The sequence below is a fragment of the Haliotis asinina genome, chromosome 7 (genome assembly GCF_037392515.1).
Source record: "Haliotis asinina isolate JCU_RB_2024 chromosome 7, JCU_Hal_asi_v2, whole genome shotgun sequence".
Classification (NCBI taxonomy): Eukaryota; Metazoa; Mollusca; class Gastropoda; order Lepetellida; family Haliotidae; genus Haliotis; species Haliotis asinina.
Window position 1 is genome coordinate 4547785 of NC_090286.1, and position 15726 is coordinate 4563510.

At 41.0% G+C, this 15726-nt stretch overlaps 1 protein-coding gene across 1 annotated transcript; it reads left to right on the forward strand.

Annotated features, from left to right (window-relative positions):
* The first annotated feature begins 9481 nt into the window (after window positions 1-9481).
* Window positions 9482-10979, forward strand: LOC137290785 (large ribosomal subunit protein mL64-like). Its single transcript, XM_067821909.1, has 2 exons — window positions 9482-9950; window positions 10550-10979. Exons 1-2 carry the CDS (start codon window positions 9484-9486, stop codon window positions 10845-10847), a joined length of 765 nt encoding a protein of 254 aa, XP_067678010.1. The 5' UTR covers window positions 9482-9483; the 3' UTR covers window positions 10848-10979.
* The last annotated feature ends 4747 nt before the right edge of the window (window positions 10980-15726 follow it).

Here is a 15726-nt window from a genome sequence, read left to right on the forward strand (position 1 = left end):
CGAGAGCTAAAGGCAAGGATTGTGCCGGAACTCACCGACACAGACAGGCTGAGGTGGACAGGGATCCGTCTTGCAGTACACAACCTGATGAATACATATCTCCCCGGTGGCACAGGACAGGGCCTAGAGGAATAACAATGAGTGAGTGAGTATGGTTCCCCTGGAGGAATAGCAGGAACGCATTGTCATGTAACAGCAGAGACGCTGTCGTTACGACTACCGTATATGTCTTGAGTGTTGTATGACGTAATGATAGCAGTCTGTAAATATTCGGGTGTGGATCAGACAAACCTGTGATTACAACCATGAACATGGACCAAATGAAACACGATAACATGCAAGCTTGACAACCTGACCCCGACAGTCGCCCCTTATTACAAGCATGAGTTGAATAAGACCGAGAACCCGGATTTTCGCTTGACGTACTTAGTCGTCTCGTGTTCAACATATAAATTACACTTCCCGTCTTCGGGGCGGTGGGGTAGCCTAGTGGTTAAAGCGTTCGCTCGTCACGCCGAAGACCCGGGTTCTATTCCCCACATCGGTACAATGTGTGAAGCCCATTTTCTGATGTCCACGGCCGTGATATCGCTGGAATATTGCTAAAAGAGGCGTAAAACCAAACTCACTCACTCACTTCCCGTCTTCAACTTATAATTTACGTCTTAAGACTAAATATGGCTTCAAGGCTGTATGGAGGCTTTGTGAGACAAGAATATTGTTTACTACACTCTAATTTTGATGCTGAGAATTTATTCCATTCATAGATCTTCAAGCCTTTCAACTCGATGACTATCTTTAATTGCATCTGTGGCCTTGTTACATGCAGCAACATCAACATACTGCACAGTCCGTGGTCCTCTTCACACCGAGGCGTGTCTCATCTGCAACACAACATCTCAGCTGGAGCTGGGAGGATGGTATTACACTGCTTTTATCAATACATGGACCCAAGTGGAATAGAACTTGTCGACCACTGAGCTACCCCACCACACTGCCACCATAGACACATCCATAGCCTTGTATTACAGAAAATACACATGTATACATGTATGTAACACATTACATGCACGTTGATATATCTATGTAACACGTGCCATAGTACATGAAGCACGTACATGTGGACGTGTGTGTGCGTCTACATGTAGGAGTACGTATGTTTGAGTTTGTTGGGTGGATGGGTGGGTGGGTAGTATGTATGCATTCGTATGTGTGTGTTATAGTGATGTATGAGGAAAGTTGGGGCAAAGTTGTTCCTTCCTAACTGTCACGAAAGTATAGCTAAATTTTCGTGCAGATGTAATGGGAGAATAAAACGTGGCTTTCCTTTGTCTCGGGAGACATGCCCATATCGGCGTTGACTGACTACGATTTTCAAATCAAACCTGACTGATTTTGTCTTTCTGACGCCGTACTCAGGAGTTCAACTCCAGTTCACGATTTTATGATAAATTCAACATGTGTACAATCCCTCAAAGCATCCTGGTTCCCCTCAAAGGTCCATATTTCACTACAGGAATACGGGTCACAACTTACCTATGGGGCCTGATGCCACAAATGCCAAGAGTGAAACCAGGAAAACTGAAGCACAAACACAGACTGATCCTTAGGCATCTAAGGGACCTAACTCCGCACAATGAATTGCGATCAACCTGGTTTTACAGTCTTCCTAATCAAATGCACCACCCACATGTAATACCGAAATGATCAAAATATACTCACGGAAGCAAAAAAGGGAACACATGAAAGTACAAGTGTTCCATTATTTTTTCAGGTTTCTTCACAAGGTATGCATTGCACTTTGGAGATAAATAATGTTCCCTTGATTGTTTCCATGAGTATACAATAGCAAAAAGAAGCATAACATGTTCATAAATACAACTGACAAATGTTACCATCACATAAATAATTAATCTTTATATCACAATATCATTGTACACAAAATCGTAGCCGGTGACGATCATCGATTGATCAAATAATGCAATACATTAGCGATCCTCTCTGACTGTAGCGTTTTATGTATGTCGTTCACCATCCCAACATGCATTCACTTACCAATAACAAGCTGCATTCTCGGTACTGTGTGTTGGTCCGGTATGAACACCTAGTATAGAATATCTAGTCTTTTGCAGTGTATGTAAATATAGAAGTGACCTACAATCTACCCTAGATAACGGTTATCTCCACGATAAACGCATTTTTTCATACTCTGAAGTATGTATTTGTGTTACCTTGGTTAAGAGTAGGTATTACTTATTTTTCATAACACAACACAAAAAAGTAATTACCTTTTCTTGATTGATTTTAAACTATTGATAGATTTTATACTTGTTTTTGTCGTCAGTCGGGGGAACTGGGGAGTTGGGGGTTGTCGATATGAAAGCAGCATTGTCGTTGTGAAGACATCGAGATCGCGTATTTCCGGAGCTGGGATATTGGTAAAATATTGCCTTAAGACGCTCACCTTACTGAAAAAGAGGATATGATCATGTAACAGTAGGTAGGAAGGAGGTTTGTAAACGGGTATATGAAAGGTAATACTTCTTTCAGAAAATCACTACATGTTTATATACGAGGGGCTGTCCATAAATTTTGGAATTCATACATAGTGCCCTTCCAACTTCACACACTTCTCCCATCTGGTTTGCCAATTGCTGATTCCTGATCTGAAGAACTCCCCTAAAAAACCCTCCACAGCAGCGATAAGCTCATCATCATCATTTCTGACGCAGGATGTGTTTTTTCAGTCGAGGAAGTCGCTAGGGGCTAGGTCTGGTGAATAGGGAGTGAATAGGGAGTTTCCATTGCAGCTCGACTGGTGTGGACTGGCGCATTGTCCTGGTGAAGAAGAATCCCTCGCCGGATCTTTCCTCGCCGCTTCTCTTCAATGGACTGGCGTACCTGCTTCAGAAGGTTAGTATAGTGCTCTCCATTCATTGTCGTACCATGAGGCAAGTAGTCGATGTGGATAACACCTTTACTGTCCCAAAAAATAGCTGCCATAACCTTCTCTGGGGACCTGGTCCATTTGAACTTCTTTGTCCTTGGAGCGGTGATATGTTTCCATTCCATTGACTCCTGCTTGCTCTCAGGGTCAAAATGATGAAGCCAGGTTTCATCACAGGTTACAATTCTAAAGTGAAAATCTTCTGGGTTGGCACGGTCAGCATCGCGCCACTAATGCTGACCAGAGAAAGCTTCATGTCGTCAGAAAGCATTCTTGGGACCCATCTTGCACACACCTTGGACATGTGGAGATTATCATGGAGTATGCTGTGAATGGATCCATATGAGAGCCCGGTTGAATCTTCTAACTCGTGCAGGGTGATACGACGACTTCCCATCACTAGTTGATGCACAGTGTCAATGTTTGCTTGGGTGGTACTGGTTGGGGTCGTCCTGGACGGGGATCATCATCTAAGCTCTCTCTTCCTCGCTGAAACTCTTTCACCCAACGCTTGATGGTTGCAGCAGAAGGGGAAGACTCCTTGCAAACAGCAGTGACCTGCAACCTGCTTGGCCGTATTGCCCTCCAAGACAAGAAACTTTATTACTGCTCTATATTCAACCTTGTCCATTTTTCACATTCACTAGGGGTATATCACTTCTACAAGGCACTGCCATTGAAGAAATGCATCCGCCTATGTGATCCTACCGGGAATATGTAACTAGGAAACTAATATACGTTAGGCGCCCTGCCCATTACTATTTGTCAAGTATAAATATGCAAGGCTCAAAACGTTTTGATATCCCCTCGTACTTAATGCATTTTTATGTTTCAGATAAGATGCGAATCAATTAGTGTTGTGATTTATTGAAGTAGTACGCTACCTAATGCTGAAGGTGGTTTTAGTTCATTCTCGTAATTTCTCTCAAACTTTTATTACATCACTATGGTCTTCTTGAAACTTACAAACGCTTGAACCGTCGACTGTTGCCATTTTAATGTTTCTAATTGGAGAGGACAGATTTGATTCAGGTTGCCGTGTGTCTTTTGTTGATCAAACTGAGACATAGATAACTTAATATTTGATGAGAGAAAGGTGAAAACTGACTTCGCTACTGACTCAGTGGTTCATTTCAAACCCCAGTAAGGACATGGAATTGAAATATATTTTAACTTTACTTTTCAATAAAGACTTTGGGGAAGGTAACAATGACATCTGCCACACGGTTTGTTCAACTCCGAAATGGCTTGTTTGTATTCGATCGTATTCGATTGTATTCTGACACTCTGTGTAATGCAGAAGGCTGCGGTGTTGGGGAGTATATTATCCGGAAAGTTTTTGGTTCTTTCAACTAGGCAGTGTTTCATGGGAAAAGTCCCATGTCTGTCGCTGTCTGGACTGCTTGTGGAGGGCCTGACCGCCCTGACTGTGCCGGGATCAGCCGTACACTCTCTGCTTCATACTTTTATTATTCTGTAAAGCATAATAATCATGAATTTGTTGAACAATGTGATGAAACAAATAAGTATTACTAAGCTTTTGTAAAGGGGTGGGTTTTCAGATCCTTTGTTTAACCTTGAGTTCTCATCATACAGAGTACGTTAGAACGGTGACTTTGAGCTGGATCCTCTGCTTGAACAGAAGCCAGTGCAGCTGCTTCAGTACAAGAGTGCCGTGGTCAAACTTTCTTGTCCTCCTGATGACTCTTGCTGTCATGTTCCGCACCCGTTGAAGGTGTGATAATGCACTGGATTCGATTATGACGGAGTCGCAGTAGTCTAACGATGACGTAACATAGGAATATACGAGTAACTTAGTGGTGTCGGTATTTAGATATTTTCCTATTTTGACGGTGTTTCTAAGATGCGTCTTGGCAGTGCGGACTGATTTCGGGGCATGGTGAGTTGCAGATAGTCTTGTTGATATGAACACCAAGATTCCGTACTTGATCTGATGGGTGTATCTCAATACAACCAACCGAAAGTGGCTGTGGTGAAATTTTCTGTTAATAGATGTTTAGACTCATAAGCTTGCTATCATACACTCGGTTTTGTCTTCATTTAGTTTAAGAAAGTTAGCGTGCATCCACTGACTCACATGATACTAATTTGGCTTGACATGGTAGATACGCTGATGTTTAGCACAGACGCAGAGATGGTAGTTTGGACCTTTGTCGCTACTGCAAGGTAGGATACAGATGGAAAAAAGCAAAAGGCAAATATGGACAACTTCTTAATTGTATGTCACGACGTTTCAGGGCAATTCCTTGCCCCTTTTCGGGTAAACTGAAACCAACAAGTTACATCAATGGGTGTATATACTAAATGTACAAGAAGCCAATGTTGCAAGCATATACATTCAATAAATTGAATAAGAAACAGGAGATGAAAGAGTGAGATGTACAAATATTGAGTATATTGTTTACACTACTGAAGCGTTTTCACAAGTAAGCAGATGTGGGCAGAAGCCAGTAATGATCTAACTGATTTTCCGGGCACTGGAAAAGAGTACTGGTCCAAGTACAGATCCCTAGCCATGGCGTCATAATGGGTCCACAGTGTGCATTTGCAAAGAATGTGTCACGTCTCTGATGTCACCACTTATTGTTACAAATCCTGTCAGGTGTTTAATCAAGCAGTGACTAGCGCTAAGTCCATCACGACTGAGAGCAGTTTTGCTTTAAACAAATGCAAGTATTCAAATATGACGGAAACTGACTGGTGAAAGGGGGCGACATGGAAGGGACATAAATCGTAACAGTCACGGATAGTTAACTCCCATACCTCGGAAGGAGGGACTAACACGTTGTCTGCACACAGAAGCATGACGCCCAAGTTGAGGTGACAGAGAAGGGAACAGTCCAGGATCCCCTAGCTGTCTGTTTGGTATGTTGAACAGAATTTGTGCTTTGGAATGGCATCTCTCACATGACGTAGACTGTTGGATGGACGTTGATTTGTGTATATATCTACATGTTGGGATCTGATTATGTTTCGTTTGTTTTTTGTTTGTTTGTTCGATCGGATACGATGGCACGCATGAAGTATAAGCGATTAGCATTGACACGGGTTCTCTATCATAGTTTGACGTTTTACTGATTTGTCACCACGGTAACCACTAACGCGTGGTTTTATCAATTTTATTAGTTTTTAAAATAATTATACATGTCTTCTGAATTTGTATGGAAGAGTTATCTTTCCTTGTGTACACATTTTTTTGGCATTTTTGTGTATCATGTAAACGCAGGAAGACACACGAGCCAAGTGAATCCAGGTTGAATTTAAACCGTTGCCTAGTAACGAATGACGCAGAAAACACCCAGGTGGTTTGCTTATTGCGGAACTACGTGAGATGATCTCTGAGTGACGTTCTAAGACATGGTTATGAGAAGTACATAGATGGAGACGAGACATCTTTGTTCAGGGATAATCTACACCCAAGACTTGAGATAAAGCTGCTCAACAGTGTCGCTCGGATGGGCGAGGTTTATTAAACTGAACAGCAGCAAGAGACTTAACGCTATGTAAAGGTATGTCACCACATATCTTGATCGTCGTTTGTTGTTTTATGGTATAGCGTTCCTCCAGGAATAAAGCCGTCTCGGGGGTAAAGCGGTTAGACCGTCCGCCCAGAGAGCTGAATGTCGCGGATTCGATCACTGCCGAGTCATTGGGGACAAGTATGCCTTTCACTCGGCATTAATGGGTGAAACAAGGACGGGTTGACTCTGATTCAGATTAGTGTGTCTGAATGAGATAGCCATGCTTAACTGCGGCCTAGTATCTCAATGACCTAGCACTATAAAACCAGCTTGTGTTAGCTCCAAATACACATATGCACGTCGTCATATGAGCGAAATACTCATCACTACGACCTTTAACCCCATTTCATCTCAACTCGTCCAGGAATATCATGACCAGATTTTCTAAATCGTATCCTTTAAGGTTTGTTCCTTTGTTGTCTAACGCCGCGCTAAGTAGTATACCAGCTATATGGTGACGGTCTGTATCTGTGTACCACTCACTGTTCATATTCCCTCCAAGTACACAGGGGGCGTTGCCCCTAACACAGATATGCCACCCCACACATGAAATTTCAGACCGTGCGTAGGACGCTGATACAAAGGTATTTCCAGGTATTGTTCCAGAATTTCAGTGTATCAAGAAACAGCTACAGAGAACTTTCATCTGGGAAAATCACATTGTCCCAATTAAAATGTCTATGTTCAACCTTGGCTTCTTTTGTTCAGGTTTCATGATCAATGATGGAATTGCTCGACTTCTCTGCCAACCCACCGCATGCGGCTCACTTCTAATTGTCTCCTTACAGACAGCCACAGTTCGTCTATCAGTCATATCCAGTCATAAGTTTTTTTAAGCTCCTTCGTTCGTTTTTAGAAACAAGAATACCAAGCCGCCTCCTGTGACAGTCAATTTTCTAGGCTTACCTGCGCCTCCCTGGTGTTCAGTGCCATATCCATTTGCAGTATCATATTATCAGAATGCGAGAAACAGTGTACAAAGGGATGTGTGCTCTACTTGAAATCACTTTAGTTGATTTGATGTCCTCCTTATAATATTTTAAAATCAACTTCTTCTTCTCTAAATCATCCATACTGAGGATCACTGAAAATGCCGTCTGCTAGTAAGTAAACAAAGGGTGATAACACTTCACAAACTAACGAATGAGGATAACATTTCTATGTGTTTATGCATACCCAGCATCCCTTTGTCCTTGTCATAGCATTCCTGTCCACTTTATAGAATGTTATGACATGGTTGGACACATTGCTATTTATGAATCTATTGAACCCGGGTCATCAGCAATGGGCATCAGTACTACCCAACATCGCCATGAAGGTGCAGAGACGCTGGTGTTACGACGGTCGGCATTATTGTACCGTACCGTCTTGTTGGTTGTTTAACGCCGCAATGATGTTTACTCCGAAATAGTCCAGCAAGATGATGGCGGTGTATAAATAGTCGAGTTTGGGCCCGACAATCTTGTGATTAACGTCATGAGCATCGATCAAATGGCAAACGATTTCAACCAGGTCAGAGAGCCTGACCACCAGAACCCGTTAGTCACTTCTTGTATGCAAGCGTGGGCTGCTAACTCAAGTCTTCACTTGATGTATCAACTATCTTGTCTCCAGTGCACCTGGTAACTTATAATTTATGAATTAAGACAAAATGTTGCTTCAAACCTCCATGAACTCATCGTGGGACAGGGTTATCGTTCAGGACAACATTTTACCTGATGTTGAAGTAAAGTATATCCCGATTTAGCAAGTTATAAGGGAATCCATGAATCTTCCAGCCTTTCAGAACAACTAGTTGGCTTCTTTGATAATTGACAAAAGTATGTCAGTAAGACATACCATGATATGGCCTAGTTCAGGCCCTCCTAAGTAACTGAAGGAATTACGGCACATTTGAAGGAATTGCATCTCAAATGTAAACAAACGCAGCCCACTTGCGAAACAATTGCAGCGATATCGGTAGTTTAGCGGTAATAACATAAACACAACGCCCCTATCGGAAACAATGTCGGTAATACTTGAAACAAGATCGTCCCTCTAAGGAGCACCTGTCTCGGTGAGTTTTGTTTTTATTTTCTGCTGTTTTCATTTTCATAATTATCCATCTTTGACCACCCGTTTTGAAGGCGTTGAGGTATGAGGTGTTGTCCTATAAATTATTTTTTTAGGGAAAAGATCGTCACTGCAAACGAGCTCTTAATTCTTGCTATAATTCATTCATTGATTCATTCATTCATTGTAAAATTCCGACTGATACAATAAACTGGCTGAAGTTCTGTTAAACACGTGAAGTAGAGCTGGGAACGAGCCAAGTCACTCTGTGCGTTGTAGCATGACGAGTCACACGTTAATTAGTACAAATGGTAAAAAAAGCAAGCGAGTGACCTATCCCTGTTGTAGATTATCCCTGATCATAATGACCCGAATTTTTGTCGATTTGCCCCATGGGGGTAGTCAAAATGCACATTTTTTATCAAATTTGACATTACATTCTTCTTATGATATTATATAGAAACATGTCTGATAAATCTTCTCTGTGTAAACTGATAATAGCAAAAGTAATTTTTCATGTTTGGATAACGCTGTAATACCAATTGTTTGCATGTTATTAATGCTTTCTTACGGGTAATTCAATGTGTTGAAGTTGAGAAAGACTGCATCCATGGCATATATGTAATTATTTAATAGTAATTGGGGTATTTTATAACTGGATCGATTTCACTGGAACCAGGGATAATCTACAACTGTATATAGTCACCCTGCTGGAACGCGTTTCAAAATTGGCTCATTTGTGTTTTTAACAAACATTCCCAAAGCTACGATTCGTCATTCGCTGTTACCAAAATGCTTCTCTTTTTTTGCTCTGGATGTGACAACACATTACGTTAAACAGATGGAAATAGCTAATTATACAATCATAAACGGCTTCATAATATTTCTAACTTGTGGTCTTATAAAATCTTTTCATGGATTATCTCCCATTATTATTATAACATGGCGACCTCCATGTGCAAGTTGTGTTCTTGTAAACTATCACCTTTGCAGTTATTTTTACGTCGACATGCTCGTTTGAATGTTAGCGTATCCAATGCATTGTTTAGCTCAGGGCCTTCACCAGATGATGAAGAAGTCTTGCTGAAACCAAAGAGACCTGTAATTGAAGATGAAGACATTATCGAGAAACTGCGAGATGTCTCACGTCTGAGGGGTAACCTATACAAACGTCAACATAACCTGCAACCAGAGATCCGTTCAGCTTATCAGAGGGAGCTCCGTTACAGGAGACGCAACTATGGAAAGTTCGGAGATGAGACTGGATTCGATCCCCGAAAATGTTGGCAGACCCGCTGGGAACTGAGAGAAGAGATTAAGCTGGAGAAAGAGTGGGAACCAACATTAGACAATATGATGAAAAACATACAGAGAAGAAAACAGGGAGATGAAGCAAAGATGGCTAAAAGGTATGTAATACTGTCACTAGGTAAAGGCGCTGGGGTAAGACTTTCGCCTGCATTACCCCTAAATTTTAACTATGACGAGAAATGTGTTTGAGTAGCAGGTTTTGGAGTTTGATATGTCTTTCAATATGGTTAGATACAATTAAATTAATAAATAAACTTGTAATAAATAATCTTGTTACAACTCATCCTTATCTATCCATATACATATTCAGGTAATATGATTTGACTAGAAAGAGATTTAAGAGGGTGCGGGGGAGGATACGGACAGAAGTGGTACCTGCAATGGCTGGTGTTGCACCTGGTAAAATGAATCCTAGCCAAGTATAGTTTCAGACTGACCGAATATTGACACCACATACCTTAGAAGGGGATGTACACTATTTATGTAAGTTATACCCGTCTCTATTTTATCGTACACAAGGGCTTAATATATCATTTTAGCCTAGTTTGGGGGCCTGTTGTAAGAGAATGTGATGTTGAATGTGTGGATCACTTTGTTGGAAAAAAACATGCATTATTTTCCTTCTTTCTCACACATTTAAAACATTTAAATCTAGTAATTGATATACTGTTGTGTTATGTTTTCAAATATGTTGCAGAGTGGAGACAATTACCAAGAACATGGAGAAGATGGATGGATGGATCAAGGAGTATCATCAGCGGGAGGAGAAGAGAGCTGAAGAAGTGAGGCAGAGGGAGCTCAAGAAGAAGAAGCTTCTGGATGATGCAATGGCTTTCTTCGGCTACAAGGTTGATCCAAGGGATGAGAAATTTAAGGAAATGCTGGAAGCAAAAGCTAAAGAAGAAAAGAGATTAGCCAAACAGAAGAAAAAGGAAACACAGACAGCAAAGCTTATGGCCAGAATCCAAGCTGAAGCACAAAAGAAGGACTCATGAGTGTCCAATGTAGATTTTCATAGAGACGTGACATGAACATTTGTATATGACTGGAATATTCACAGAGACATTTTGTGTGGATGTTATGATGAGTAAGTGCATTGTGGGAAATAAATACAGTGGAAATGTTGAGTCTTTGCAAACTCGTTGAGGATATTTTGCATTAATAATAACAATACCATGTTAATTTAAGACTCCTAAGACTCAATTCCAAACAGAGAGCAGGGTTAGAGGCCTGCAGCTTCTTCATACCATGTGTCCCAGTGTATGCAAGCAGAGAGAATTTGGGCTTTAGGGGTGAGTGAGCTGAGTTTTACTCGGCACTCAGCAATATTCCATCTATATGTCGCAATTTGTAAATAATCAAGTCTGACAATCTGGCACTCAACAGCATGAACATCAAACTGAGCAAATTGGAATCAATGACGTGTCACAACCAAGTCAGCAAGCCTGACCAGCCATTCCCATTGATTACTGCTAGACACATATTAGATGATCCTGCGCACTAAACGCATTTTTGACGAGAGGCGGTACAACAAATTGGGCAAGTACACTTGACTGCTACAGGTAGCTTGACGATTATGCACGAGCAATACATGCTAACCGTGACATGAAATCAACACCGCATATTCCTTCGAATGATAAGACTGCAATTTCAGGCATAAGATACTGATATTCCATGCTAACCTTTAGTTAAGACGAAGACAAATAGATGATTGGGGCATTGACAAGCATTTTAGATATTCAACAGAAACAAACAGGAAAATGTCATTTGCTTCGTGAAATGGATCGGTGGTCATACATATTTGCTCAGTATATTGTGTTGATTCAATTGGTTGGGATTGTACCTGTTCCCAAATCGAGTGTGCTATAACAATTCATGTGTGAAACGCACGGGGAAAATGAACTTCTCGATATTTATCAGACAACCTGTCTCCCTCTTGTTTCAAGTGGATTGTTCTGTGGGGCGTTCCCAAATATACAAACTGAGGTCATTTGTCAGGTCGTTCCTTATATGTGTTTACCAGTAGCAGCCTCTTACAACAAGCATGGGTTACTGAAGGCCAGTATTTTAACCTGGACGTTAATGGGTCAACAGGGCTTTAACTCATGATGAGGAAGATTTTACTCACAAAGTAGAAATGTCAACATTATTCTTAACCTGCTATTGCTGTGTATATCCTGAACCCTCTTATTAGGTGTTCTTATTGGTTTTATAATATGATTAGCTGTTAGTGGCATGTGTTGGACAGAGTTATGTCCCTTACCAAATGGAAGTGTATTCAACGGAGTGTAAGAGAACAATTTCACAAGACGCCTCTAGTGTCTGAATTTCAGAGCTGACAAGAATATTGGTGTAGGCAGCTTGAGTGGAGTCGGAATTCGCTTCAGTGCTACAATAGGACATTAACCAACAACATTTCTACAGCACATCCATGAATGTTTCTTGTTTAAGTGTTTGAATTTTATGCTGGTCCTGGGTCCCTGACAAGTAAAAATTCATCAGGACCACTAAATAGTAAGTTTGCAGTGGTCCCCTTGGTCAGTGAATTGTTAAAAAAAATCAAAAGATGATTAAAGTTCAAATTAATGTAATAGTATTGACAGTTGTGTAAATCTATGAATGTTATTTTGGACCAGTAAGGTACAGATGGGACCACTAGTTATTGTGCAGTCACAGATCCTGTGGTCTAGTGGGAAATTTTAAAATTTTGCAACATTGTTGTTTGGGCTGTGACATTTCTGTAAACATGTTCTGTTCATTGTCATGTTACATCTAGCCCTCTTTATTTAGGAGCATTTAAGTAGTGTAGTGGTGAAAGCGTTCGCTCATCATGATGAGGAAACAGGTTCAGTTCCCTCACATTTTTATACACTTAGCCCTGATATTGCTGGAATATTGCTATAAGCAACATTTATACCTCACTCACCCACTCCTTTTTCTTATGTTCCCATTATTAAATACCATTAAGACTACACAGTCACATAACTAGGTTGATGTCGTTCTTCAGCAACCCATCTTTGCCATGACTGTGCTTATCATGTTAAAATTCAGGCTAAGCAATTTCGTACTGATTGACCAGTGAATTGATACATTTGAATTGATCTTCAGTAGTGAGTGTGTTCAGTTTTATGAGCTTTTTTTATGAATATTGGTGAAAGCTCATAAAATCACTGAACAGGTCACACAATCTCCTTAGTCTCTTCTAAGCATAAACATGAGTTCCGAAGATCTGTGGTGATAGGGCAGCGTAGAAGGTAAGAGTTTGTTCATGGGTTTGAAGCCATTTCTGGTGTCTCCCACCCTGTTCAGTGATTTGGGGGATACATATCCCCCACACCATGATTAGGTAGAGCGATGTTCATGATGTCAGTCATTGGATGGGATTGTCTGGTCCAAACTGGAATATTTACAAACCACTGTCATCAAGATGAAATTTTTCTCACACGGGCTTGTATTGCTGAAAATAATATGTCCTGGGTCCAACAAACACACACTGATATCCATAAACATAGAAAAAAGTCTTTATGCGTATATGGATATTGGTGTACGCTTGACATATTATTTTCAGCAAAACATGCCCCTGTGATGTTTCTGAATGCAGCAAAACCGTAAACAAACCCTTACCTTTGTTAATTTCAATAGGTTTTGTGCTAATTTCACTTCAAATTGATCTTTAGCAACCCATTCTTGTCATAAAAGGTGACTAACAAGATCCATTAGAGTGGTCAGACTCACAGCCATGGTTGACACGTGACACTGATGTCATCGCATTCCAACTGCGCAGATCGATGCTCATGCTGTTGATCACTGGATTATCTGGTCCAGACTCGATCACTTACAAACCACCGCCGTATGGCCAGATATTTGCTAAGTGTGGCGTCAAACAGCCAACCAACTAACAAACCAAACAGCCAACGCCTACTGGAATGTTCCTCCTAATTGTTTAAAGCGCTCGTAAAATATAACATATCCGCTTCAACGAACATGTTTACTAGTATGTCCTGCTTCGAATGATCACACAAATTACATGAGCACTGGCAGTGTGACAATCACAGGGGTAATTATAACCCAAATTGCACTAACTGTGACAGTTTACTGCAAGTGAGCCCATTTCATCGGTCAGTTACACCTACATCTACCAAGAAATGGTAGATGTCACACTGTTACTGTCAGAGGAGACGTCCGTTGGGGCAAGGTTTTCATGTACATATTTATTGATCGGGGAGATTCTCAAGTAGGTGTGCATGGTGCACAGGTAGTACCAACGAGTGAGACTGTAGGCATGAGATATACTCTTTCAAAAAAAAAGTATGTTAACCCGACTTCCAGCTTGAACAAGCTGGAGCAAACTTTTCAAAGACAGACAAGCACCTTATGAACGCGCCAACATTTCTCTTTATCACCACCATAAACCGTGACAACACATGAGGTATCATTCTTGATTGTGACTTTCAAGAAGATTGATAAGTCACTGAAGATCATTAATTATGTGAACAAACTTGCAGCACACAGTGGTTAATGTTTGTTTCTTACCGCGTTTTTTTAAAAAAATGTTCTTGTTTTAATACAAATTGTACACGTGCACAGTTAACGTGTTACACCAATCATCTATAAAGAGCAATTACTGAGGTCTATGGTCATAAGAAAGTGCAATTGGTGATGCACTCTCAAAACTTTTATTATTATCACATCAACATTGACTGACTTCGATATATCTCCCATTTGTTTTCAATCGTAACTCAAAAATAAAGTTCTCCCTTCTCGTTTTTATGGAACAGCACTTCAGCGTTATGTCTCTGGTGTAACACACATTGTACAAAACCTACTATTTTGTCACTCATTACAATCTCGACGAGTTGTAACATAGCACTAACGCCTTGTCTCCAGTTACGAGCTTTCATCGCATCTTTGTTTCGTAGAGAAGTAATTACGATTTTCTTAATTAATTTTCTTTCTGAATTCAGAGTTTCGGAGTACTAAACATGTTGGGATTGTAACTTTCCTGGTCTTGAAACCTAAACGACATTCTAACTGGTTGGTGAGACTGAGAATTGTTTTACGCCTCTTTTAGCAATATCCCTGCGATATGACGGCCGGGGACACTAGCAATGGTTTCATACGTGGTACCCACATTGGGAATCGAACCCGTGTTCTGGGCGATACGAGCAAACGCTTAACCCCTAGGCTATCCTGCAGATCCTAGGTAACTAATGCTTGTAGTTAGAGGTGGCAAAGGGGATTGTGTGACAGGGTGGAGGTGGGGGGGGGGGGCACCGAAAATGCGTTTTACACACTGCATCCATCTTGGGAATCGAACCTATGTAGTCGGCTTGACGAGCGAACGCTTTGTCCACGAGGCTACCCTGCCCCTCCCTGACTGGTTAATGAACGCCCTGCTAACGTCATTCCCATGAGATATCCTCAGATGTTTATGGAGTGGAAGTCAGACCTGAGATCTGATTTTAATGAGTTTGGCCTGATTGTGATATTGAGAAATGCGTTTAATATCGAGCTGTCGTATTTTTAGCCAGGGAACATAAAAATCTTTTTGTCCACGCTAAAGCACAGCTGAAGGTGTAATCGCTAGTGTCCAAGATACAGGGTGTGTTGGGTGTGTCTTCCCAGCCAAACAGATGGGTTTTTATAACATTTATGTACCTCGGATTTATATAGGTATTATCTAACCACCACTCAACACCGCTGCACTTTTAATGTGTCTGAGTGCAGAGCTAGAAACGGTGTGCATGGTGTCCTGACAAATGTAATCCAGTGTTTCTGATAGGACTTACCTGCAATACTCTCGCGGGGTGTGTAAGACCTTGTATTGATCAATTTTCCTCGTTTATAACAGCAGCAATACATCACTGTCAGACG